Below are 26,830 nucleotides of genomic sequence, written 5' to 3'. Positions count from 1 at the left end.
TCTTCACCCTTTGCAATTTGCTACCTCTTGTCTGTAGCCTTGGAGAAATACAAAGCAATTGTTGCCTCCTCTACTGTGCAACCTGACATTTGGCCAAACCAGGATCATTCTGAATGGGCAAATGATGCTATGGACTAAGCACTAGACAAACATGTAATTAGGAACTATATCAGATTGCAGACAGAAGGGACTGAATTAATCCTATCTGAAAGATGGACTCGGCAACCTCCTTCCCTTTCAGGTGTACTTTGCAAAACAAACAGCTCTCTGAGAATTGTTTCAATTATCAAAGGCTTTAAAACCACATTCAGGAAGCTTCAAAATATATTTTTCTTGAAAAAAGTGAAAATGTGCTCTCACATAATTCCTGGGCTGCTGACATTCAGGTGTGAGATGAGAAGAGAAACATGGCAGTAAACCTTTGAATTAATGCACAAATCCTGCATATGTTAATGACACTTTTGCTCTTGCCTTCCACCCTAATAATGGCTAAAATATACCTTTAGGGTAGCTCAGGGAACATACCTCTGCATTATACATAATTCTAATTTTCTGAGAAGGCCATTTACAGCATCCTAAATATATATAATAGAAATGGGAAGGGTCCCACTTCCTATGAATTGGTTTGACCTGAGCTGCTTTAAACTCCTGTTCTTTCAGAGTTGGCTTTATTTCTGTTGAAAGAAGGAGTCCATCAAGCTGTGAATACTCCGGGACAGGTCCTCCCCTGATATAAATCAGTCCTGACTTTATGGAGCTGTGTGGATTTACAGCAGGCAGAAGTCTTGGCTGGCTGATAGTCCAGTGGGTGTTAAAGCACCTGACAACTCTACCATTTGGAGAACTCCACTGAAAACAGGTATTCCCTACAACTTCTGATTCTTAGCATCTGCCAGACCTATGTGTATGGTACAAATATCCAATACTGATAGATTGAAAGTGTATTTGAAGCAGAACAATCATGGCAAGACAGAGAAAAAGAGTTTTCTACAATGGTAACACCACACATTGTATACCATATATAGTAAATACTCTAAGCACTTCAGTAAAAGAAACATGCATTTCCTTTCATAATGTGGTCAAGCACAATATCTAACACACCAAAGTGGGAATTGTCACTGCAGCTCTTTGGGACTGATTACCACATGCTTCAACAAGAGAGCAGCAAAAGCTATTTTGGGAGTCATTTGAATCACTGATGTAGTTGGTCTGTGCAGAAGCTGGTTACATCTCCTTGAGATGGAAGGATAATTTGTCAAATCACTGATGGTGCACAGAGCAACTATGAACTATCCTTAGATTACTCCAGTGCAGAAGAGGAGAAATGGAGGTTTGCTTTCATGTCCTCTTGCTGGAGATATTTTGGCCAGGTGTCAAGGGTGCTTGAACTTGCATTCAAAGAGCATATGAGCAAAATGGAAAGGAATAATCAGCATCTTCTGGGACTTGGGGAGACAAAACAATTGCCTGGGGGACAGGACAATGGAAAATAAAATAATATGGAATAGTCAAACCATGGTTCATTTAGCCTAATGGTCTGTGATGATGGCCAACTCCCAGTACATTTAGGAGAATGTACAGTCCTACCTCTCCAGAACGTTCTTCAAATTTTCCTTGATTTTTTGCTACTTAGAGCAGAGAAATTAAAAATATGAACAGGAGGCTAAAACACAGACGTAAAGTGTCTCTGAAATATGCCAGGAACTGAAAAGCCTTCGTAAGGATGTGGAGTTGCATACAAGCAAAATCATCACCAAGGGAAAATAACTAATATCATGGAAGCTATTGCACTCCTGAGGAAAAAAGGATGACTACTATTATTATTGTTCTTATTATTATTTGGCATACAGCTTCTGGGCTGGAAAATGGGAGTTTTGCGACAATCAAAATAATTTACAAATTGGGATTGACAAGCTGAAGCACTGAAATGTTGCAATTAAACTTACTCCTTTCAAAGTGATGTCTGCCTCAAAAGCTGTCAAATATCATTTTAAAAGACTTTTTTAAAAGGCCTTTTACTTTACCATGAAGAATTACCCCCTCAAATCCTGACTTTCCAGTCAGTAAACTGAGAAATCAATTATTTGCACAGTACTGGTTTTAGGGAAAGAGGCCAGAAGAGAAGACAAGTACATACGAAAGCCAGAGGGGAATTAAATTGTGAGAGAGAATAAACAAGGAATTTATGCACAGGACTGAGAGCCTTACAAAAGCTATTCCTAGATTATATTTAGAAACTCATGGGAAAATGGGAGAAGAAGAAACTTTGCTGAAAGTGGAAAAGCTGGCAAGTGTCACAGGCACACACAGAACTCAAGTACTCCAACTTGGCAAGAGGGCAGATGGTCTCTGCAAATGGTATGAACACTTCTCAGCAGAAGACAGCCAGTGGAAACAGTGAAAGGGAAGTTGGTCTGCAACCTCTGAAAAGAAATAGAAAGTCTGTGTATGACACAACAGTCCCTGAAGCAAGGTAAGTTCTACACAAAAAAGGCCTGAGCAGAAACTGGAAGAGAGCCCTGGCAGACCAACCAAAATGTCGTTATATAGAAGACAATAATGACTGTTTTGGAAAGAAGCTGCAATTAAAGCAAGTGCTTTAAATTTCTGCTAGAGGTTTCCTGAAGCGTGTTACATGAATCTCAGAAACTGTGTGTGCACTTGTTTACCTGTGCATAAAAATGAATCCCTAAGGCAATCTGAGGTTGAATTAACTAGCATTAGCAAAGTGCATCAAGAATTCAAATAGAGGGGTTTGATAGCACAAAGTGTTAAAATCTGCATGACAGGCTTGATGTTAGTGTATAAAGCTACTGAGAGGAACTGGAATAAGAACATACTCAAATATCTAGACTGTGCTTACTTAGCTCAGATATTACAGGTTAACTGAGGAGTAATGTGAGGGAGCAATCACTGTACAACAAATATAATTTGTTAAGGACCTTCTGTAGCTAGGCCACATGGCATCTTTTCAACCCTTTCTCTTTATGCAAACCAAAACATTTTGCATAGATTGCCATGTTACTAACATGAGAATACACTTATTAACTACACAAATAACATAGAATCATAGAATCCTAGGGGTTGGAAGGGACCTCGAAAGATCATCTAGTCCAACCCCCCTGCCAGAGCAGGGTCTCACTTAGATTTCATGGATTATCCTGAGTTAGGAGGTGAGTGACTAGCCTTGTGCCTTATCTCTCTGTGTAGGCATTTACAGAGCACTTCTCATTGTGGCATCAATGCCACTCTTCATCCTTGCTATAATGCCTGGAATGTGTATTCAAAACAGTCATCTGTGAAATAAAGCAAGTTTAACTTTGCATCTGGGTGTTCTGAAAGAGGAGGAAAAGTCATTTGCAGAAGCCCAGGGCATTCTGTTCTACTGAAATAGAATTTCCCACAACTATCTGATACTGTAACTGCTTTGCCCTACAGCACTAAGACTGGTATTTTCACTGGAACATGTACACCCAGCTCCTTTGTAAGCACCAGTCTAAATTTGAAACCAGTCCTTTACAGCCTAACAACCTGCCCACAAACCCAGCTGACTGGACTGGTCCCTCCTGGCTACTTTCTTCTCTTCTCATCCATTGTGACCTACAGCTAAAGGACATTTTTCCACACTGCAGACCCATGGAAAAGACTCTTATAATCTTGTTAAAGGCTGGCATACTTGGCTTGCAATAGAGATCCCTGCATTTGCTCCCTCAGGGAAATAAATACTTTTAAAGAGGCTTTGGACTTCTAAAATGACTTAAACACAATGGCCATACTAGTAAAAAGTGAATCAGTTTTCTGCTTCTCACAAAACTGTCTGCAGTGAGGAATCTGGATTTTATGTGCCCTTAGACAAACTCATCTACAGCTTTATTTTTTCATTGCTGACATGTTCTCAGGGGAAGCCAATTTCTCTTTCAAGCAGCACTGACTTTAGTAAGTCAAAGCATCCGACTGCTAGAGGAGGGTTTACTTTACCTCTCATCACTGAAACCCTGCTGTGGAATACAATCTGTTTTGAGAAGAGCAAAGAGGTGAAGGACAAAAACAAAAGGCAATTACTCTGAGACTGTGAAGCGCTTGGAGACTGGTAGAGCTCTCACATCTGACTTAGGGTAAGAAAATACACTGGTCAAAATGTTGCCAAGGAAAATGCTCTATCACTGAGCATGCTGAAATTTGTCTTGCTGTCATCTATAAAAAGAAGCTGTAACATATAGTTTATAATATTTAAATTTGTGGGTATTTTTTAAGAAAGACTGCTTGTTATCTCTCCTTTAGGATAGATGTTAGGCAATGACATGGTAATATATTCATAGTTTTCACAGATAACTATAATTCCCTTATTACATAACTAAGAGCTTTCTTGCTACTAACACTCTGAGGTTACTCAATAATGAGAACAAGATTAAAGATAAACCTTTAGATCATACGTAGCACTCTCTTGTGCAAAATACAGGGAGAAATAAAAATACACCAACCCTCAGTCATTTCCAATCACCTTGTAAACATACATGTTACTGAGCAACCCCAAACTCTTTTTTTCTTTGCAACATTTCCAATCACAGAAATTGGAATTCCAATAATAATTGTAATACTATTGCAGATGATTTACAAATTTAAGGTGTAAACTGTTCTTAACAGTGGTGTTGTGCAACATGAAATATCACCACCACTTATCAGCAGGTTCTGAATTTCTTTGGAAATGCAAAGACCTGCCAATAAATCTTCTTCTCAGATGCTTAATACATTGTTTGCGCTCCCATCTTTATTGTCACTCTTTTATACCTGTACTTCAATTGCACACAGCTTATTTCCTTGATTGAGACCTGAAGTTAATCAGATGGTTCCATAAACCACTACATAAATTCTGTTTTATGAATTCTTTGTCACAAGAATGTAGCCAAATGCCTTGTGGCCCTCAGCAGGGAGACATCACCTTTGTACAGCTGTGCACACTGGGGTGGAAATTCCAGCAGCCCAAGAACAAAAACTCTGTTATCACTTTCACTGTGGTAGTTTTGGTAATGAAAATACAGAATCTAGTGATGTTTAACAGGCAGGTCTTAAAAAAGACAGTGAGAAAAAGAGGGAAACGAAATCAGTCTGGGGATAGAAGTTGCCAGGCTGTCCTTGCAGCAGCAGAACCTCAATAGTGTGAAAAGTTACAATGAGCTCACTTTTTCTGAGTCTCTTACAAGTAGCAGATGTCTTTCCTGCTTCCTCAAAGTCCTCACTCATTTTACACCCTAAACCATATGACTAAAAATAATTCCATAAAATTATGTGTGAAAATATACTATTTTTGATTTAACGCATATTGAAAGAATCACCTTAGAGCTCTATTTATACTATCATATAAACACCTACACCAGGCAAATGTCTTCATCACATGTTTTCCAAAGTGCTATAACATTATGTTTTAGGAGATGGGACTCTGTACCAAGCACAAAGAAGTCAGTGGCAGGGACAGCTTAGCTCTTTTCTTTACTGAGGTAAAGAAAAACTCACTTTCCTATTTCAGTTTGAACTCACCTCAGCTGAACACTGCTGATCCAGACTTACAAAAGACTCCAGAGGAGATATTACCAGTGTCCTGCAAAATATTACCAGTATTTCTGGAAATACCTTTCCTGACATACCTGAAGATTATACAAGCCTTTTTCACAGCTCATAGTTCTCACAGTTATTTTGTGACCAGCCAGCACACTAAGGTCATGTTCTCCTTTAGACAATTCTAACCAAAGAGATTAAAGCAGATGTTCATATTATTAGACCCCAAGTGTATAATTATGCATGTTGTGCTAATGAACTTCTTCCTATTTTTACTGCTCCAGTTCTCAAGGACATCCAATTGAAAATACAAAAGGGAACTTTTTTAAAGAAATGTGAAATACTCTCCAGTGTTTTGCAATCAACTCGATTCTTCACAAAAACATAAACTGAACAGGTAACACTTCCTCCCACTTCCTTCTATATTGAAAAATCTATTTTAATTATTCATCACCTTCTGGGCAACAGCATTCTCAAATGCAGTTCCTGTATGTGCTATATAGCAGTTGCCATATGTCTTTCCTCCTCAAACATTCAAAAAAATCAAAACACTTAAAAATTACATTTGCTAATAAAAATAAACTGTGCTGTAAAAACATTCATCTGTTTTGTTGGTTTTTTTTAGTTAAGAATTTCTTGTTTGCTTATGGGATTGTACTAAATTGAGGTAAGTGGTTCATAGATAAGCTTCATTTAACAATCTTAAGTGTACAAGGTGATGATGGATATGAAAGATTATTTATTTTAAACATCCAGAATGATAGTGTCAAATGAAAGGGAAGCATGATGCATACTTGATAACACAGTTCAGTTGTGTAATTTTGGCAATTTCCATCCAACTAATTCTCAGCTGCCCACCAACAATCTCATATAGAGATAAGATGCTTCATCTATGAGACACTTCTTCCAGTGCTTCTCCAGCCCATCAGGCTCTGCAGAAAGGACTGCAAAGAAGAGCAACCGTTGCAGCCTTACACAGGTCAATCTCCTGGCCCTTTGGAAATGAAGGTTCTCACTTTTTCTGAATGGGATCATCTAGAAATAAACATTGGGTTGAATGCAAAGACAAACTCAAGGTCTGCAAAGCTATGAATTCAGCATTTTTCAGGCCTTTAAGCTCTTAGCAGGAGAAATGCTACACTGGGGTCCTGGCACTGGGGACTGCTGGAGACAAAGATGTTTCTGGTGTTTCCTGGGTTTCATTTCAACTGAACGTACCTCAGGCAGAAGCTAATTCGTCCCACTGTGAAAACCACAGAAGAGAATGAGGCACCTTCCTTAACCACATCTGAATATTGTACCATAAAATTACCAAAATGTGCATTATGCTTGTGAATTACTGAGACATCCCTTTTTCAGTGATATATGACAGAAATCAACAACCACGGGTCATGATTGTTTGAAGAATCATGTTGCAGACAAAGATATGTGTGTTTGTTTTTTTTCCTCTCTTTATAGTCCTAAAAGCCTAATTTTGGTTGCCTCAAGGAAAACGCTCAGGGAACTATGTTTTTCTAAAATTGTATCCCATCTAATTTTTTGCATCTTAGACTTTCCAAGAACATTTGAAACCCTTTCAAGAGCTGCAAGTCTAAACCTGAATTTCAGTTGTGAAGGATGCATGAGGCATTTGTAACTTGTAACTCCCTGCCTGAAATGACTGTGACATGATTTTATTTTACTCGTTTTTCATTTTTCCTCTTGACAGGGATTGCCTGATAAGTGAGGACTTGCTGTGATAGACCATACTTACAATTTAGACAGTAAGAGAATCTGCCTGTTGTTTCTGTCTGATAACTCCTAGGCCCTGTCATTGTCAGCAAACTGAGACATAGGACGAGATGATACTTAAAATTACCTTCAGACAAGCAAGATGGAACCAAGGCCATAATTTATTAAACCTGAGAACATAGTGATATCTCTGTATAAAGTGTATTCTTGTAAAGGAAACTAAACTGTTTTTCCATAAACGTATCCTTCCAAACAAGCAGTCATTAAATGCTGTTTCATTTAGTGGAACACCATATTAGAAAACTGTAGTAAAAGCTAAGTTGGAAAATAATCATACAGTAAGCAGATTGCTTGGATGCAAGCTTAGCCACTTTCTATGTTAATATTAACTAAAAAAATAATAATTACAAGGGCATGTCTGAATGCTTGTAGGGTCTAAAGGATTGTAGTTCAGCTCCAAATACAGATCTGAACATTCAAGTTAGTGCCAAGGAGATCTCCAGAGATGCTGGACACCTGCAGGGAAGGTCAAACTGCAGTTTTGAGCAACCAATCCCAGCCTGCAGAGTTTGAGCCTGTATCTGAAAAATTAAATGCATAGACATGTGTATGTTGTAATATTTGGGAGAGAACGAGCCCATGCTGGTTGTCTGGAAGCTTCTCTAATACTGAAATTTATTTTTTGCGTTGCAGGATATTTTAGTGTTTTCTCTGTGGATGGTGAACTCCAGTCTGACAGAGACAGACTAGAGCCAAATAATTGTAATAACTCACAAATGCAGGTCCTGATTCTCATTCTAGACCATCTCTAAAGAGTGACATCTGCTTTACAGGAAGCAGATTCATTTTTTTTTTTAAATTTACACATTGAAGTGAACGACTGAAAAAAAATCAGTTCTTCAGAGGAAAATGAATGCACAGCTCTCCCTGTTGGGACAGTGAAAGCTGTAAGCTATGTAGCCCTATATAATTGGAATGAAGTGGTGATATGACAAATATCATCTCCTTTCTTCTACACTAACAAACAGCAAATTAGAAATAATTTGACACAATGCTGAGAAGTGCATAGAAATTAACAAACTCTCTGGAAGTCTCAATTAGGCTCTAGTATATATTAATTTATACCATTATAGACTAAGAATAACTTTAGCAAAGTCCACTGGCTCAACACTGTTGATGGAACTTTTCCAGATTTATACCAGAGTAACCAAAGATTAAATTAGTCCTTAAGATACCAAAGGGGAAAACCAAAACAAACAAACAAAAATCCCCCCCAAAACAACAAAACAGAGAAAGATGTATTTGAAATTTCAGAAGTCTTATATTTTCCTGTATTTCTTTGAAAATGTTTGGGTTTTTTGTTTTCCTCTCACTAGGGATGTTTTAGCTGAACAATGCAGTTATAAGCACTATAATTTATTTCACTGTCAGATTTCTGGAGATTTCACAAACATTTTATTGTATTGAATGTTAGAGAAATATTCCCCAAAATGCAGAAGTCAATATCCATAAGAAAAATATATATGAAACTGTTCTTATTTATTTATATCTATTTATGATGAGAGAGATTTTGCTGCTCTAATTATCATTATCAGCACACAAACACCTGCTGTTGCTAGATGCTGTTCCTACTAACACCGTGTGCCACTTCAATAGCTTACTGCTGGCAACCAAAAATCAAATTATTTCTTGTCTGAAAATTACTGTCACTTGCTGCTGCTAAGTGTTTACTATGTCTGTCATTTTCTAACCTTTTCTTTTCCTGGGGAAAAAAGAGATCAAGTTATTTTAACATTGTGTTTAATAAGTGTTCATGAAGCTCTGATTACCACTCTTACTGTGTTATGTGGGTTTATACACCCTGGTGGCATTGGTATCCTTTGCATATCAAGGCAGGAAGTTCTTGGCAGGGTTGGTGACACAATCTGTGGTTCTATGGATGAGACCCACCAACTCAATTTCTTTGGAATATTTCCATTTTAAGTGGTGACCACTCCTGGGCCAGGGGTAAAACCCATATCCTCTGACCAGCCTGGGGCAACAAGTGCAGCTCTAAATGCTTCTGAAAACAGAACTACTCGACTCAGGCACAGAGACCTGCCAGAGAAGTAGAAGCCTTAAAAGTTTTCTTTGAAAAGATTTCAAAAGGATTTTAAAAAATCCTGCCGTTTTGAATATAATTACACCATGACACAGGTATTTTTATGCAGTTCCTGTCTCCCGCTGCCATCTGGGATTAGGCTTTATTTAGGAATGATGAAGAGTTATGTCTCATGTCCCAGTTCAACCTTCAAAGTTAAGACAGGAATTCTGGCTCCACATTACTCTACTGGCCTGTTCCCTTGTTAAAGAGATGCATTTCCTACCAGTGCAAATCCTGCTGACTGATGTTGCTGCTACAGTCAATGTCACTTCAGCAAGCACCTGAAAGAAGCAAAGTGAACAGTAATGCTGCTTCTAGTGCTGCCTTTCCCTCCTTTCTGTCACTTTTGCCTCTAAAGCAGTTGTCACATTTTGGAGTCTGCTGTAATTCAATCAAATCCATGGGAGATCATGGATCATGGCAGAAGTGACAGGTAGTCAAAGGATGGCATCATCCCCAGCTTGTCATCTGTCTGGGGTCTGCTCTGATCAATGCTGCTGTGCCAAATGCCCGAACCTCTGAGCCAGACCAAAATGCAAAACAACTTCTTTAGGGGACAATTCTTTCTCCTGTTCAAGATCATCTCAAAGTAGGTTTCATATAGCCACCCAAATGTTTTCTGTTCATAACTGTCAAAACTACAAAATACATTTTATATATTTTAATTTATACTCTATGGTAGAAAATTATTTGGGTGTCAGAGGTTCAAACCTGAATTTCCTCTTCAAGCCTAACAAAGCCTTTTGGGAAGCAATTCTCTTGAACAACACAGCTCTGATGGAAGAGGCAAGAGTCTGAAAAGACGCATTTAATTTCTGTTGTGTTTTGCGTATCGAATTCAAAACCTCAGCCAGTGCAGAATGAATTGTGGTGAAAAATCCAACAATATTTGCTCCAATTGGAAAGTGATTTTTTTATATAAAGTTTGAAATTTCTTTATATTCTTTCCTTGTGACTGTTTAAGCCCTAGAACCATACCATTATGGCTGCTCACACCTGCATCCTAAAATATGATGCTCATGTATTTTTGAAAAAGAAATTTAGAGTTGTTTTTTCAGTTGCAAAGCTTGTAATTCAAATTATGGGTTGGCTAATTACACAGTCACAGTTGTAGTTGCAAACAGGAAAAATACCACATGAATTCTATAAATAGCTAAAGGCCTGGTTGTATAAATATTAACATCCTTCAGTGTAGTCAGATTCCCTCATTCACCACAGACAATGGATCTACTAACTCAAGCAGTAGCTCCTGAGTACAAATGTTCAGAGTGACAAGACTCAACTCACAGCACAAATTGGTAATCAAGTAATTTGCTTTTTTTTTTTGAATTTCAAACAATGAAAGAAGCTAAGAAATGCACACTTTCAGCTATCACCATTGGAAAAAATGCATCTTCTCAAAAAGAAATAATTGAGGATTATTTGCAAGGACCTAGAAAAATGCACAGGTTCAAAATGATAGTTTCGTGTCTACTTTAAATCTAACTATGTATTGTTCCTCCTAATTTTTCTTTTGGGCATGACTAATGTCTTTTGTTTATTGGTAGCTACCTTCTCCATTTCTTTTTTCCAATAGTTTCTTGCTAACTTTTGAATGTAGATACCAAGCCTTAACTTCTCCTCAAAACAAAGATTATTAAAACTGCAAAATCTTAGAGGCCCTTCACCATGAATGCTGATGCACGCAGCCCCTAGGAAAGCTGGCAATCCTTTCCACCTCAAAGTAGATATATCAGCTGGTTTGAGGACAGAATGGGACAATGTTTGCATACAAGGTTATACAGTGCTTTTTCCTTCTACATTTTTGTTGTTTTCATGAAAATATTTAAAAGCAAGCCTTACAAACTAATTTGGCTTCTGAGCCGATCTACATGTTCTAAATCTGCTTGCCTTCTTCAGGGAAGTACCAGACTTTTGAGGTGTGATAGATACTTATCAAAAGCCTTACAAGATCTGCAAGTGATTTATCTTTGAGGCTGTTGCAGTACCCAAAACTGTTCTGCATGATGACTTGTTAATTGTACACCATGCCATTTCCTTCCACCTCACTTCTGCAACACAGCAAAGTCATTGCAAAAATTGTGGATGCTTTTGAGGTTAAATTACATTGATTAAAGATGTTTCACTGAATTTGAAGGGGAGCAGTAACTATTATTGATCACCTCACTAGATGTGGGCAGCCTAGAAATCAACACAAAGAAGATGTATGATTAGATGTGAATGTAAGTAGTTTAATTTCAGAGTGATACATGAAGCAGCAGTTTTAATGCTTCCCATTCAGCAACATCTATTGCTTGGTTATAAGTGCTTCAGGACGAACAGATTTTTGAAAGGGACCAGAAAGAACCTTAAAAGTACTAAGCACATGGAGGACTTCCTTCCCAGGAAGTTACAAACACCAATCTTTGCTAAGGAACTCCCTGTTATTTGTGGATGTGGTTAAGTATTGACCCCACAATCACACCAAGGTTTTCTTCAGCAAGGAGTTGGGCCACGGCCTCTCAATCAAACCTCCTGTAAGGGCATCACATCTTTCTGAGCTACAGTAAAAAGCCTTGTGTTTAATGGGTCCTCCCTGAGCTATTCCAAGGTTAGTTCTGTAGATCGTTCTTGATAAAACACACCTCCTTCACAAATGTAGGAGAAGATAGCAGAGTGATGTGTGCAGGAATATTCAAAAGTTATCAGGAGAATCTAGCATCGATCAACCGACACGTCCTCATTTGTATTATTAGCTCTTTTCTCTGTTCCTTTTCAGCATGTGAACATGTTATTCATTTCACTCTCAGATTGCACATTCCACTTAACATTCCTACAAAAACACAAGTTTTCCCATGAAATATGCACAGGTAGACTGGGCAGCCTTTCCTTTCTAAGCACCTGTGAAGACATGCAGCAGACAAAAGCATCCCCAGCCACCATTGCTTTGCTGTTTCCTCTGACCTTGGCAAGAGCTTCATTTTGGTGTCTCAGTCATGAAGCTATTTGCTTTTGTTTCTGACAGGAGTGGGTGATGGTAAAAGCCATGCATGAAGAGCAAAGGCATCACCTCTTGCCTGCTTCTCACTTACTTTCAATCAAATATTAATTGGGTACAGCCACTTCACTACTCACAGACAGTATCTAGCACAAATGAAAAAAAATAATAATTCATGCTTTCAGGAAAGGAATAATAGACTGGTTTTGTATGAAAGCTTACAGGCAAATTAATAGTAATAATAACAGTAAGAGTTGTTGTAATTATTATCTGCAGATATGACAACTCAGATTTACTTGGGTAAGGTCATTTCATCCCATAACAGATTAAAAGACTGAATTGCATTATACATGCTGAAAACTCTTGAGAAAAAATATCAGATCCTGCATAGTTTAATGCTCATAGTCCTACTCTTTACTGAGGAAGTCCAGAGAAGAAGGATGTCAGTGGCTGGAAGACAAATACATTGCTGTGTTCCATGTCCTTATATCTCCCTTGCACTGAAAGTCACTCTTTGGTTTGAACAATTTCCCCTCTGTAAAACAGGAAAAAAAACCCTCCTGGTTTTAATGGGATATATTAAAGCTTTGAAATTCTTGTTAATCTTACTTTCAGAATGTTTTTGTTTTACCATTCCTAGCACTTAGACTCAAATAGGTAATTTAAAAATCTACCTGGAAATGCAGTGTCAGAAGTGTTTTTTCAAAGCTAAAGCCACAAAAGGAAAAAATCTTCTGGCAAATCACACTCAGGGACCAATTCCAGCTCAACAAAATTAATGAATCACACCTTCATCTTCACAAACTTTCAAATTATGTACTCTGTAGTCATGAAAGCTTGTGAATAGCAATTTGAAACTGCAATATTTGCTGAAAGGGGATTTCAAATGAAAGACTGGGTTCCAAGACTTAAATTCTTTTAGATGTCAGTCATTCAGGCACAAGCAGCGACACAGCTCATTTGGGATCCAAGACACTGATTTCTCCGAATTAACTTCATGCACTGAGTCGTATTTGTATAAAGAAATGGAATATTAGACCTTCTCATCCATCACACCAATAGAGCTGGTGGGTAAATACTACAGTTCATGTCTTAAATTATGCCCTAAACAAGGTACATTCTTGATCAAGCTTGCCAAGGCTTACTCTTGTAACTTAAAAATGTTCTCCTGGTTGCCTTTAGAAATGTAACCAACTTTCAGTATAATTGAATATTTTCTTCTGCCCATTGACCTTACGTTTCCCTTATCAAGACAATAACATTTTCTTAGAAGTTGCCTTGGGCATTTCTACAAGGTCAAAAAGACAATGCACAGATAGGGATAAACCTACTTTGAATTACTGCATCTGTTCATGCTCTGCTGGCTCTGCAACCCTGATGGCAACAAATCAAGACCAGGATGCTGGGACTATAGCACTCAGCTTCTTAGAAAACACAAAATGAGGGTAGGGTCAGAAAGAGTCCTGACACGCTATTAAACATTTCCTATCCTGCCTGAGCTACTACACTGCTAACCCATGAAGCAAGCAGGAGTCCCAGGCATGGGGGAAGCCCACAGAGCCATGTTATCTCAACTACAAATTCACATTTGTCAAGAGATTGCCCAGTCAGTGTACAAGGTTGTGGGTTTTTTTTTCGCTAGGATGCTCTGCACATTCAAAGGAAAATCCTCTCCTTTGCCAGTATGTTCTGAAGAATGAAAACTGGTTGTATCTCATCTGACGTCCTTTTTTTTTTTTTTTTGGTGGGGGAGGGTTTAGAAGTTTCAGCCAGTGTCAAAATAAGTTATGCTTGATGACAACTCTAGTTAATATAGCAGAACTTTAGGAAAGAGGTACCTGACAGCCACCAGCAGACAGGGCTCTGCCTTCAATAACTTCTGTCACCTAGGAGCCACTCAGAGTCAATTAACAGTCCGTTTCCTTTTGCTGAAATTATAGCCTCACTCATCTTACAGTAGTGGATAAAAAGGCACATAGGCTCCGAAAGGGCAGCTAACCTCAGGGCAGAGTATGGCTCAACCTTTGTCTCTGAGCAGCCAAGGTGAAAATCAGGACCTAGGATGGAAGCATACAGTAACACTGGGATACTGCTGTGGATAATGAAGCATATCCAGTGTTTTGATAAACCAAAAGTATATAAATGGACCTCAAAAAGAGGAAAAGCATTAGGGCAAGTCTTTTCCAAAATCCTCCATTAGTTCCCTCACAGAGTCCTGTTTTCTACCTCTCAGACTCTGACTCAAAATTCCATTTAAGAAAATGAAGAAAACATTCTTCCATCTCTTAAAAGATTTAACTTTATGGTAGAAAGATTATATTGTTGTTATTTGCCATTAAAGATAATAATTCTGGTGTAGTTTTCTTCTGCTAGAATTTCTTATTTTATTAATGTCTCCATAATACCAGTTAGCACTATAAAAGGAATTCCAATTTTTTAGCATGATTATTAGTCTTGATTTTCATCTTCAAAGCAGAGATGTTTTTGAAGGAGCCCAGGGAGGAGGAAGCAATACGAGTCAGACCCTGCAGTCAATTGTTACCTCTGAGCACATACATTAGATTGCTTTCCTTTGATGCTGCTGCCAGTTTTATTCACAAGCGTATAAAAAAAGGTCATGACATTTAGAATTACAGTACTCTGGAAATTAAATGTTCCTTTACATTTTTAATTTCTGAAAGTAATTTATTGTGGAATAATATTTGAATATGATGGAATGAATGTATAAAGATTAATGCAAACTGCCTTCAAATCGGAAGTTCAGAACCACATGCATTTAACCTTGTTGTATAATTGGTATAAAAAAGTTTATGTGGAAGCTCTAAGAGCTGCATTTCCATTTTGCTGGAAGCATTTGCACTGTAATTCTCCTTAGGATTTTTCCACTGACATGTCTGCACCAGGCATGAGGTTTACCTCTCTATCATTTTCTACTTAAGATTTTGCTGTATCTGAATGGACTCCACAAACCTGGCAACTAAATAAGGAGCAGAAATCGAGTCCCAGCTGTGTACATAATTATTTTATACTATAATTCAATCTACTGGTTTTTATACCAATTCAATATTAATGATACTACAGCACTACCTGAGGAAAATAAAACAATTTTGCATGAAGAACAGAGAGAGTGGTGAGCTACCAGAAACCAAAACACTACTCAGATTCTCCAGACTGAGATGTCTGGAGGTTTGGTGAAGGGGAGATCACTTCAGTGCTGCTGTCACCAGGCTTCAGGGGACTGCCATGCTCTGCCATGTCACATCTTAGACACACCACCTCAGATACTAGTCAGGGCTCATTTCTCCAAAGCTAGGAGACACTACTTGTTAAGCAAAACAGGGAATCTTACTTTGTGCAGTACTGTGGACATTTTTTTCTGTGGTCAGCAATTAGAATTGTAATTGTCCCATTAACCTGAGAAAAACTGGCTGGCAGAAGCACACAATACCAAATCCCTCTGCGAAAATTGCTCCTGGGTAAAATTTATACTGGTGTATAGAATTTACTCAGGTTTTCTCATGTGAACTTCTGGGAGCTCTTTGTTAGAAGACTGAAACTCTGAAATGTGCAGTTTAAGACTCCAGTACACTTGGTGGACCAATTGAAGAAACTGAAGAAATTGAATAAAGGAGACTGAAGAATAAAGGTAAAGGAAATATTTAACTGCCACTTAACTGGCACATTCAGAGATCCAGAAGAAAATTTAAGACAAAAAATGTTGGAAAGCCCCTCTCTTATTTGATTCTCAACAGCAAATACTTTTGTAGGCATTTCAGCACTTTAGCCCAGGAAGAAACAGACAGTGCTAAAGCAAAATATTCTACTGCTTTTTTGTTTTTGGTTTTCCATATACATACAGAGGCAGACACACAATCACTCCCATGCTTGTACAAGTACCTGGCTTGTGACACTATAATCAGGCCCAGGAGCAGTTCCTTTGCATACACTCGATGCAGGAGATGACTACTACCTGTTTTTTCCATACACAACTGCAATGTTTTCCCTTCTTTCCCAAGGGGCAGAGCCCTCCCTCATTTCATGCCACACTGAAGATGGTAGAACTGAGGCATTTCATATCCTTGTCACCAGGGCAATGGCAGGAGTAATGTCAGCTCAAGTTTGGCCTCTTGAAAAGCCTGCAGGAAAGTTGCTGTGCAGATCACCCAATCCATTAAATTAATGCTTTGTTGGCTGGAGTTAAAAGTTTTGAGTCAGGCAAAACAAAAGCTGGGGTTTCAGAACACATATACCCTGTCAAATTGCATTTATCAAGATAAGGGTTATTAGAATCTTTTTTTCTCTTGTGTGAATGAAATCGTAAGCATAAAATGTCACTGAAGATTTATTAATCTGATACTCTTTCTGATAAGGGCAAAAAAGAGGGCATATAGGGACCAGCTTATGAAAAGTATGTGTTTGTGCCCAATGACAAGAAATAGAAGAAATGAATAAAGCAATTTATCAGTGGGTATACTGGAACCAAAAGATTCAAACCACATAAAGCAATATTAGTTATATATTGCCATCTAAAATACATCCAAGTTTGATAGACACGCAGAAATATGTGAGATTTGCAAAGTATGGAATAAGCCTGAATTTTCAAAATCTAGGCTCTATAATTGCTTCTCATTCCTGGAAGTAGATGGAGGCTTAACCTGTGCTAGAGGTTATGGTGTGTAGACCACCACACCAGCAGGATCATCAGGGCTTTCAGCTGAAGCAGCAGGGCCTGAACTAACCCAAGGAAGTGTTGTTTGAAATTTTTTCCTTGTTTCCATGTCTGCTCCTGTCAGAATGTGTCCACAGTGGGGAAGAGCAAGAATTAAACGAGATTCTCAAACATACCATTGCCAAAGCTTCATCTTTTTTGTACTCCATGTGATGCATAAGGCACATAAACACATTTCACTGCTTGATGTGACAAAGCAAACCCTGTGAGAGTCACTGCTTTGGCTTTGGGAGCTGCTCATACAGCCAGGAGCTGTGGGACTTTTGTTTTTAGTCAGGGTCTTTTGCAAGACCTAATTCCCTTTGGATGAGGTCACTCTGAGACAGCTTGTGCTTACTTCCCTGGAAAAGACCTGAGGGAGTGAATTATCTCACTGGGCTTTCAGTCCTAAATAGAGAACTCCCCCAGAGCTGGCAGGGAAAAGGGCCATTTGGGCTGAGATGCCAACCTTCAGTTTTATATAATATCAATTGCAATGAGTTTGTAGTTGAAGCAGGATCATGTGTAAATACAGACATATCTATTTGACTTCTAATGAAAATGTTAATAACAATGATAATTGAGATCCCATGTAATATAAATATGTGACTTTAAATTACTTCTTGGTTAACACAAAGGCTACTGACTTTTTTTTAACTTACCAAGTAATGAACCGTCAAGTAGTACTTTTTTTCTGTCTTCCCTAATGAGGATTGAGTATTTTCATCCAAAATATTTTCACTCAAAAAATGAGAATCATTATCCATACACAGTTTTCCTATGAGACTCTGTCAAGTGGGTGTTAGTTTTGCAGCAGTTAAGATGCTTGAACTACGTGCTTAGAAAAGGATTACTTGTACTTCAGCTTTTCTCAGTGTTAAACACAAAATCTCGTGGTTAAGAACCATCTTTCTTACATTCTTCTAAGAAAACAGCAGGAACCAAGTAATGTGTTATAATTCCATGAGGAGCTCAACTTACTAGTTTTCTCCACCTTGTGTTTTGAAGTTTCAGGTCCTGGAAGGCAGGGGCAGGGCCCTTCACATCGAGCTGTGATGGTTTTGCCAGAAGTACATGCATGAAACTCCAACTTGCACTAGAATCACAAAAAAAAAAGAAAAAAAAAAAGGCAAGAATACATTTTGAATTAGGACAAGACATAAAAGCAGCAGCTGGGGATTAAATGAGAAATGTTAGCAGCAATGGCATTGGACAGATTGCAAAACTCCAGTCTCTATTGAAAATGCCATTGTTTTTATTATTAGAGATAACAACAATAATAGCTACTTCCTATGCAGGGTTTTGCACAGCACTTCTAAATGTGCCTTGTAAAGTGTTATTTCCTGCTTAAACATATGGAATCTGCAGCATAGAAGGTCGGAACAATTTCTTCCAGGTCACCTAAGAGATGTGCAGCAAAGATAGGAAGAAATTAAAAACCTCCAGAGTTCTGTATGTTTCCTATATTGCTCTACCAAGTTTTGGGTGTGAAATCTGCTGTTACCACTACTGACTTATTAGTTTGGCCTTTTGAGGAGCTCTCAACTTCCACTGCAAGCAAGTCTGAATAATATCACATTAGTGAGAACTGAAAGAAATCAGCTCATCAGCCAGTAAGACTGGTCCTGCAACATGTCAGCTTCTCTGAACAAGGAGGAAATTTTAAATGACTCCTACAGTGACTATAAATTGCCTTAAGAGTTAACAGCACCATCCCTAAAAATAGCCATCTGTCAGGCAATTGGCTCCAGAAAGAAACAAGATCGTAAAACTGAGAAGAGTGAGATTGATCCATGAGCAGTACAGCACTGCTCCCTGTATCTGCATATTGTTCCTTGCTCCTTTCCCTTCCCTAAAACCTCAGCAGATGGGATTTACAGCACCTCTGACAGTCACCACATTCAAACCATTTAGGACAGCAGGACACGTGCAGTACTGGACAAATGAGACCCCAGGAGAATTAATATTGCAAAAGTGTGCTAGTTAAAAAGCCCTGATTTATAACATACTGACTATTCATGGGCTTTGCTGTTTGCAGGACATATTTTAGTGTTGACTTTCCTCTAAGGGAAGTGTAGTTGTCCTCTCTGCAGTCACTGCCCCAAGGATACTTTCCCCAGTCAGTGCCCAGCAGCATGGTTGCTGGAGACTGGAGTAACATGCTACTAGAACGGAGAAAAAGAAAACAGCACACAGAAGCAGGAACACAAATCTGCAAGGTGGGCTCTTGGGCTTTATACCTAGTGAACTGAATTGAGTTCCATCTTTCATCTTCTTCAAGCCCTCATTTTACCAGATCAGAGTCTGAGGGCTTCTAAAGCAAGGGGAGGTTTTGCTGGCAGTGCTGAGGCTATTCCTCCTCCCTGCCAGGACTGCCTCCTCCCAGAGGAAACTGGGAACGTTGGGCTGTAACATCCCTTTGATAAGGCAGTTTCATTACAGATTTTTCATTTAAAAACAGGTTGGTGTGGTTATGCAGTGTGACACAATGTGTTTTGAGACGTGCAGCTTTTATGAAGACTGAAGGAGGCAGAGCACGAGGCCATGGTGTTACCCCAGGTAGATGCAGTTGACAACTGGGGCTCATCCTGCAACAGCCCCTGACAAAAATCACAGCATCATCTTCTGCTGTTTTGCTACAGTGGAAGCCAAGGGAACAGAATGCAATGACGTTACAGGATAAATGCCTCCTGCTTTGAAATAACAACAAATATCTTGGTTTTGCCTCTGTTTGTTTTTGTTAAAAGGGCTCATCTTTGCCAAGGCTTTAATCTAGCAGCAGGAAACCATTATCCTGTGCCTACATCCTTTTCTGCTGACATTATCTCCTGGTCATTCTGAACTGCAATGCACCCTGGTGGCTGCATCCTCTGTGTGATGTTCTGCCCCTCCTATTTAGAAGATGCACAGCCACACACAAACATGGGCAAGCTCAGCTTGTGCTTTACACTAAGTTCTTGCAAAACTGAAAGGAATATAAGTAATTATTTTTCATCTAGTTATTCCATAAATGCACTTAATCTATGCTTTTGGGACAGAACAAATACAGGACAGAAAGCACCCCAGAAGTAGAGAACAGGAGAAAGAACTCCCTGAGTGCACAGTCCTGGAGGCAACGATTCTTTCTGCAGCACATTCCAATAGTCAATATGCTATTAAGAATACAGGCATAAATCTTCTTCCTGCAGCTGGAGTTGATAATTTAATCCCTTACAGAACATCAATTAGTTACATATTTTATTATGCATAATAAATGTAAATTATGTATCTAAGCATTAGCAATTATACTTCAAATGCCACCTTTAAGATGGTAAGGCCTATTTCAAGCCCTTTATTATATGTAGTTAAGTAAGAGCTTTACACTTGGAAACAGCAAGGCAAGTTTTTCATTAGCTTTCCTCATGATTAATAAAAACGACAACCAAAGAGCTCAAAATAAACCAAAAAAGAAACTGCATTTAACTGAATGCACAGGGCAAGAAGAATTAATCTTGAAGATCACAACAGTGCAGTCGCATGTGAATAAATTGATGCATATGATTGACCACAGTATATTCCCACCCTACAAGCTTGGGATGTTTAAATATTAAATTAGGGTAATACTGATTACTTCTCAACACCTACTCACTGCATGTAACTGTTTTTCCTCTCCCTAAAGAAAGACACAGAGATACCATACTTTCCATGTGATGGTGTGCTTACTCACTGTAATAACCCACAGGAGCAGCTCAACTTTGGATTTAATGACATTGCCTGAGACAAACTAAGTGCTATTCAGAGGCAGAGAGGCCACAGAGATGCCTTGTGGAGCAATAATGAAGTTTTTGGACTATTCTGCCACCAGATCTACAGCCTAAAGGAGCCTGTTGGCTTCCCCCAAACCATGGACATTGCCTTTCTATTTTTATGGAGAAAATTCAAATGCTGTCTTTCCCTTTACCATCCTCATCTCCTTTCCACATGAAAATAAAAAGATACACAGGACAGGACAAATCATACTAAACAAGGGAGTCCAACCTATCCATCTTTAGCACCAAAAGGACACTACAAATTTTGCAGACATGAGCCATGAAGCTCCTTGCAGTAATTTTACACAGGACTCACTGGGAGCAGCCCCACAGTTTTGGGCTGGTCCCTTTGATTTCAGAAAACCCCTCTGTTTGGTGATATGACTGAATATGCCCTGACTCTGCTGAGCTCTTCCCCTAGCATAGCTCCCTGCCAAGCTTCATGTTTCTCTGCTACCTCCCTGGTGCCTTAACTGCATTTGTTTACTATGAACCCCAAGGTCCACATAAACATCTCTAAACTATTTTAATGCAAATGGAAAAGCAGCTCTGTTATTTGTTGCTAAATGTATATGGAGATCAATAAAATATATGAGGGGAGAAATGGTTGAACATATTCATGGAAAATTCATAAATTAATTTATTCAACTAAGATGTGGGAAATTACTGCAGAGTGTATTTTGGCTAAAGTGTTCCCCAGAGAATCCACTACTCGTATAATGATTCCCTGTTTATTGTCAGTGAATCTATGGCAATGTGTTCTGCATAAACACTCACATTTGAGGGAGAAAGACAATAGCTACATAAAATTCATTTGCAGCTATTTTATTCTTGTCTGTCAGTCTTCAGTTTGTGCTCCCTGCTAGAGGAGAACCTAGATTTCTTTTTAGTGATGCAATAAACCAGTTACCTCTCCTTTATACTGGCTTTCAACTTTTGGCAGCCAGGTTTGGATCTAACCTGCATGTAAGTCATATTGTTGAGTAAGTTACTGTGATCTTTGACACAAGGATGTGGATTTGACTAATGAATATCTACCTGGACAGCTCACATTCATGCCTGAAGAGCTTTGCATGCTGACACAAGGACTCGAGTATTGCTGCAAACACAGGCAAGGCAGGCAGCAGTGGGGTGGGAGAGGGGCCAGCAGCACTGGGGCAGGAGGACGCTGCTGCTGCCTGCCAGGAACACGGGCATGGAGCTGCCAGACGAGCTGAGCTGCCTCTCGGGAGCACAGGGAGTGATGTGCACCCCCCACCCTGCTGCCGAGCTGGACCTGCCTCCAGCAGGCAGGCACCAGGTGAGACAGCAGCTCGGGAAGCTGCTGCTGCTTCACCCAGCCAGTCCCTGGCAGTTGGAGGAGGGTGGACAGGAACACTGCAACCATAATGAAAGACGGATCTGCTGGAGCAGGTCCAGAGGAGAAGCAACAAAAGGTATGAAAAGGGTGGAGCATCTCTCCCATTGAGGCAGGCTGAGAGGGTTGGGTGTGTTCAGCCAGAAGAGAAGGCTCCAGGGAGACCTTAGAGCACTTTCCAGCACCTAACAGGGCTACAGGAAAGTTGGGGCAAACTTTTTAGCAGAGCCTGTTGCAAAAGGACTAAGGCTGAAGGTATTAAACTAAAACCAGGTAGATTTAGACTAGGCATTAGGAAGAAATTTTTCACCATGGGGGTGGTGAAGCACTGGCACAGGTTGCCCAGGGAGGTGGTGGATGCCCCATACCCCTGGATATTCAAGGTGAGGTTGGATAGAGCTCTGAGCAACCTGATCCATTTAAAGATGACACTGTTCACTGCACGGGGGTTGGAACAGATGACCTTTAAAGGTCCCTTCCAACCCAAACCATTCTGATTCTAAATGCAATAGCAGAGATGGGCTGTGTGCCCACAGCCAATACTTGATGCATGAACTACAGATGCTGGCTGAAGACTGATAGCTCACGCAGTAATCGCACCACAACGCACTTCTTAATTGTGATTCTAATTACAACATATAGAGTAGATACTGTCAGATCCTAGCCCTGATGGCACCTTTCATTGGCAATGCAGAGGTATTGGAGAACCTGGTACTGGTGACCCAGATGGCCTGGGACACACCATGTGCCTGATATTGCTCCTGTTCATAGGGCCAGAGGGAGGACAGAGAACCAGAGAACTTCCCGCAGGCTCATTGTTCTGGACCGTTTCACAGCCTTGGTGACAACCATCAGGGAAGGAGATGAGGAGGACATGCTGCATCCAGAGCTCAGCAGAGGGGAGGCTTCCCAAGACCTTGATTTGGTTAATACAGAGTCTATAATTTAACATTTCTTGTAGTTATGCTGACAAAGGGAAAAATGTTAGCTTCCAAACTTTTATTGCTTCTGTCATTAATTGAAATGTGAATTAAAAAGGGGAGAAGCAGATTTTTGTTGGTGGGAGTATGTAGGAATTAGCAGACAATAGACATGATGATGATAAATTACCATGAAATCTTTCTCAAGATAAATAAGATGGAAATTGGAGGTTAAATTTTATAGTATGCTAATTAAAATGTATGTTAAAATCTGAAATATTACATCTTACTAATAGCAGTTGCTCTAAAATTCTATTGTTGAACAGTGTTCTTGCCTGGAAGACATGGCATCGTTTTTAGCACCCTGCAGCTTTTTACATTTGCACTAAGAATTATTTTGGCGCAGTGTTTGTTTTATGGTGCATCTTTTGTTCACTCACAATATGTTTCTCCTAAACTTCTGTCACAAGTAACAAAAGCTCATTATTTCCAACCTTATCTTTCACTCAGTACCTGCCACAAGCTAAAACTTCCTGAAATTGCAACATATTTTTTAGTCCAGAGTTTCTGTATATCAGTAGCTTTTCATACCTATCTGTCTTAGCAGATAATTAGAATCCATTGGAATTCAGACACCCATTTGAGCAGGGCTGTTTGTTTACACGGTTCAGAGCAGCACTTGCCTCCATTGGTTGCTTAGCTAGGACTCTTATCAGTATTTCTTGTATAAGCCTGTTTCCAGTTTCTATCAGATGGAAAAAAAAATACTGTACTTGGAACATCCTCAGTCCAAGAGCTGTTTTTCCTTTTTTTAGCTTGTCACAATTAAATTGTTCAGTACCTTTTCTTCAAAACCCCAAAGAAATGTCACGTGGAGCGCTCCCATTGCGTCCTGCTGAACATGTGCATGAAAAAGCTTTAATGGGAATTCTGCAAACTTTCTCTCTGTAAAACCTAAAATCCTGAAATCAGCTGTTCAGCTGGCAGACAGCAAAGTCAACCTTGTGAATTCACATTTGTAAAAAGTCAGACACTAATGTAAAGTCCTGACATGAGTCCCAGATTTTGAGCTGTGTGACCAGGCTGTGTTCCCTTCAATTCCTCTCCTCCCTGCCACCCAGTTCTGCTGCCTCTTTGCTGCTCTGCAAACCAGAGCCGTGCCCAGGCCCTGGAGCAGAGGGGCTGCCCTGAGACCAGGCAACAGAGCTCCCTGCCTCAGTGGGGCACTGAAAATATAGACTGAGCTCTGTTTCCAGGACTGGGGGTTGGACTAGATGATCTTTCGAGGTCCCTTCCAACCCCTATGATTCTATGACTGAGCACTTGGGGAAGCTTTACACTGAAAACTGGCTGTGCTATGGCCATTTTGCTAACCAGTTCAGTCAGTTCATTTCTCTGGGCACACACTTGCTGTTCTTCCTGCATGAAGGGCAAGCTCTCCACAGCAGAGCTGCCTGCCCTGCACAGGCTCCACTCCTGGATGGGACTGGCTCTTGTTATTCCCATAAAAATAAAGGGGAAGCTGGAAAAAAAAAATAATGATTTGTTTTCTACTAGAATAGGTTTGAGGTGAACTTCCAGCTCTTCATCTTTGCAATAAAAGCTGTACCAAGATATGTTAAAATCCTGGAGATCTAATTAGGAGTTCTGTTCTCCTTATGACAACACATGGCTGCTCCTGATATCAAGGGGAGCTATGCATGCAAACCACTGGTGGAAAAACACAAACAATCCACTGTGTAAATACATTTTGAGCCATTTTTTAAACATGCTAGCTGTAGCTTTGAAACAGATGTTATAGCTGATTGGCTCAGAAATTCCCATTTCTGTAAGAAATGACACGAAGGACCTTATTGTATTGCAGGTAAACAAGTATTTGAGAAAGTCTCTCACTGCACACTTAGCTGACAGGCCAGTGGCTTCTCATCTGCTAGAAAAAGAGAACAGCTTCCAGGTGTGGGGTCAAGAAGAATGAGACCCAGGTTCTGGCACTGATATTAAATGGGCTGAACAGATTTACACAGCTGAATGCAGGAACCCCAAAAGGTCTCACACAGCAAAGCTCTAAGGACCACAAATCGCTTTACACTCCACAGCTCCTCACTCTGCAAAACTGCAGCTCTAATGAGGGAGAACTGCAGAACTTTGCCCTCAGGGTAAAACTAACTACAGAGGAGAGGGAAAGCAGGAGACCTGGGCAATCTTTAAATATCAGTCTTTAAGCCAGGGGTCACATCACTAACATAGCCAACCACAGGTGCCCCAAGCATATGGTTTAGGTCCCTGAAAGTAAGCTTGTTGATTTTAAGATTTTAAAATATCAGAAGACTTTTTTCTTAATTTTAATTTTTTACAGCTGTTTTTTTAATTTATTTTTATTTTTTGTTGAGTCCCAGCCATATACAATCAGTAAGTCAGATGGCTTTTGACATTGGTTTAAACAATGAACTCCAGAGCAACTGGAAAGACAGAGGGTTCATGTGGACTCCAGAAAAGAGCAAGCTGAGTTGCAAGAGGCAGCTATCATGAGATTCAGAATGGAATTCATTGCATATGTTGTGGCTCTGCACTGTAATTAGAACTGTGCACACTTGTCTAAAAATGGGTTTCAACTTCTCAGCAGAAGAGCAAAAAGGACTCCTTGTTTTCATCAGTTAAAGATTTGTTTAAGAAAACAAAGACCTTGACTGCCTGCATGAGGAAAGTCAGCAGAGGTCCAGCTGTGCTGAAGAAGAGTTCACACCTCATCTTTGCCTTCAAATTAATGCACAAGAGATCCTTGAAAGACAGCCTGTGACCATGGGGTACAAGTCCTACACACAGCTGGGAGCAGAAGAGGGAGGAAAGGAGCAGGGCAGGGGCAGCAGTGCCAACAGGCACTGTCAGGCAGGCAGCAGGGAGCCCTGCCCTGTGGTGGGGAAACCCAAAGCAATGGCACAGCCAAAGCCCCGACTGCAAAGCCAAGTATCTGACCTCCCTGCAATCCAGTACCAACTCTGAGGCGTCCTGACGTTAATTTGTTTCTAAAGAACTACCTGCTTGATCTGTCAGATTTGTAATTAGACTCAAAGTAGCCAAAAGCTTTGCATTTAAATGTTAAACCTCCTGGTTTAAACTACTCTAAAGACTTCAAAAGAAAAAAAAACAAGCCATTTCCCAAGCTGACTGGTATCTTAAGACTTAGTAGGGGGACTGTTTGTAGGCACCTTGAACCATGTCAGTGTTTGAACTGCAGGGCTGCAAACCAAGGAAATTTTTATGTACTCATGATACTGCAAACTGCCCTTATAGGCAGCGCAAAATCAGCTGATCTGGGGACTTCTGGACAGACCCCTGAAGGACAAAAATTCCTTTTTAATACACAAATTGCCCAGAGTAATGGGTGGCAATCAGCTCCAAGGAAAGCAAATTTTTTTTTTTTTTTAAATGCAGTTAATTACATCAGCTAGATGCTATGGCATGTAAGGTCAGAGCACTGGATACAGGAGGCAGAGGACACTCAAGGACCGTTGATTAATGCAATGTAACAATGAGAACAAGTGGTTAACATTTTGTGAACAAACAAGAAAATAGTCCTAGGTTCCAAAATCTACATGTCATACAGAAATTGAATTTGTTTTTTACAAGTAATTTGGATTCCAGTTCCAGAAACA

General features: G+C 39.7%; 1 protein-coding gene across 2 annotated transcripts in view; it reads right to left on the bottom strand.

Moving 5' to 3' along the window:
* Positions 1-26,830, bottom strand: part of SPOCK1 (SPARC (osteonectin), cwcv and kazal like domains proteoglycan 1) — a 269,899-nt gene that overhangs the window by 42,594 nt on the left and 200,475 nt on the right. For both annotated transcript variants that reach the window (XM_051631488.1, XM_051631487.1), the window contains exon 6: positions 18,094-18,208. In XM_051631488.1, the coding sequence (XP_051487448.1) occupies positions 18,094-18,208 (115 nt within the window). The remainder of the gene's footprint in view (positions 1-18,093; positions 18,209-26,830) is intronic.

This window comes from Apus apus, chromosome 13 (genome assembly GCF_020740795.1).
Source record: "Apus apus isolate bApuApu2 chromosome 13, bApuApu2.pri.cur, whole genome shotgun sequence".
Classification (NCBI taxonomy): domain Eukaryota; kingdom Metazoa; phylum Chordata; class Aves; order Apodiformes; family Apodidae; genus Apus; species Apus apus.
This window is presented reverse-complemented; position numbering and strand designations above follow the sequence as displayed.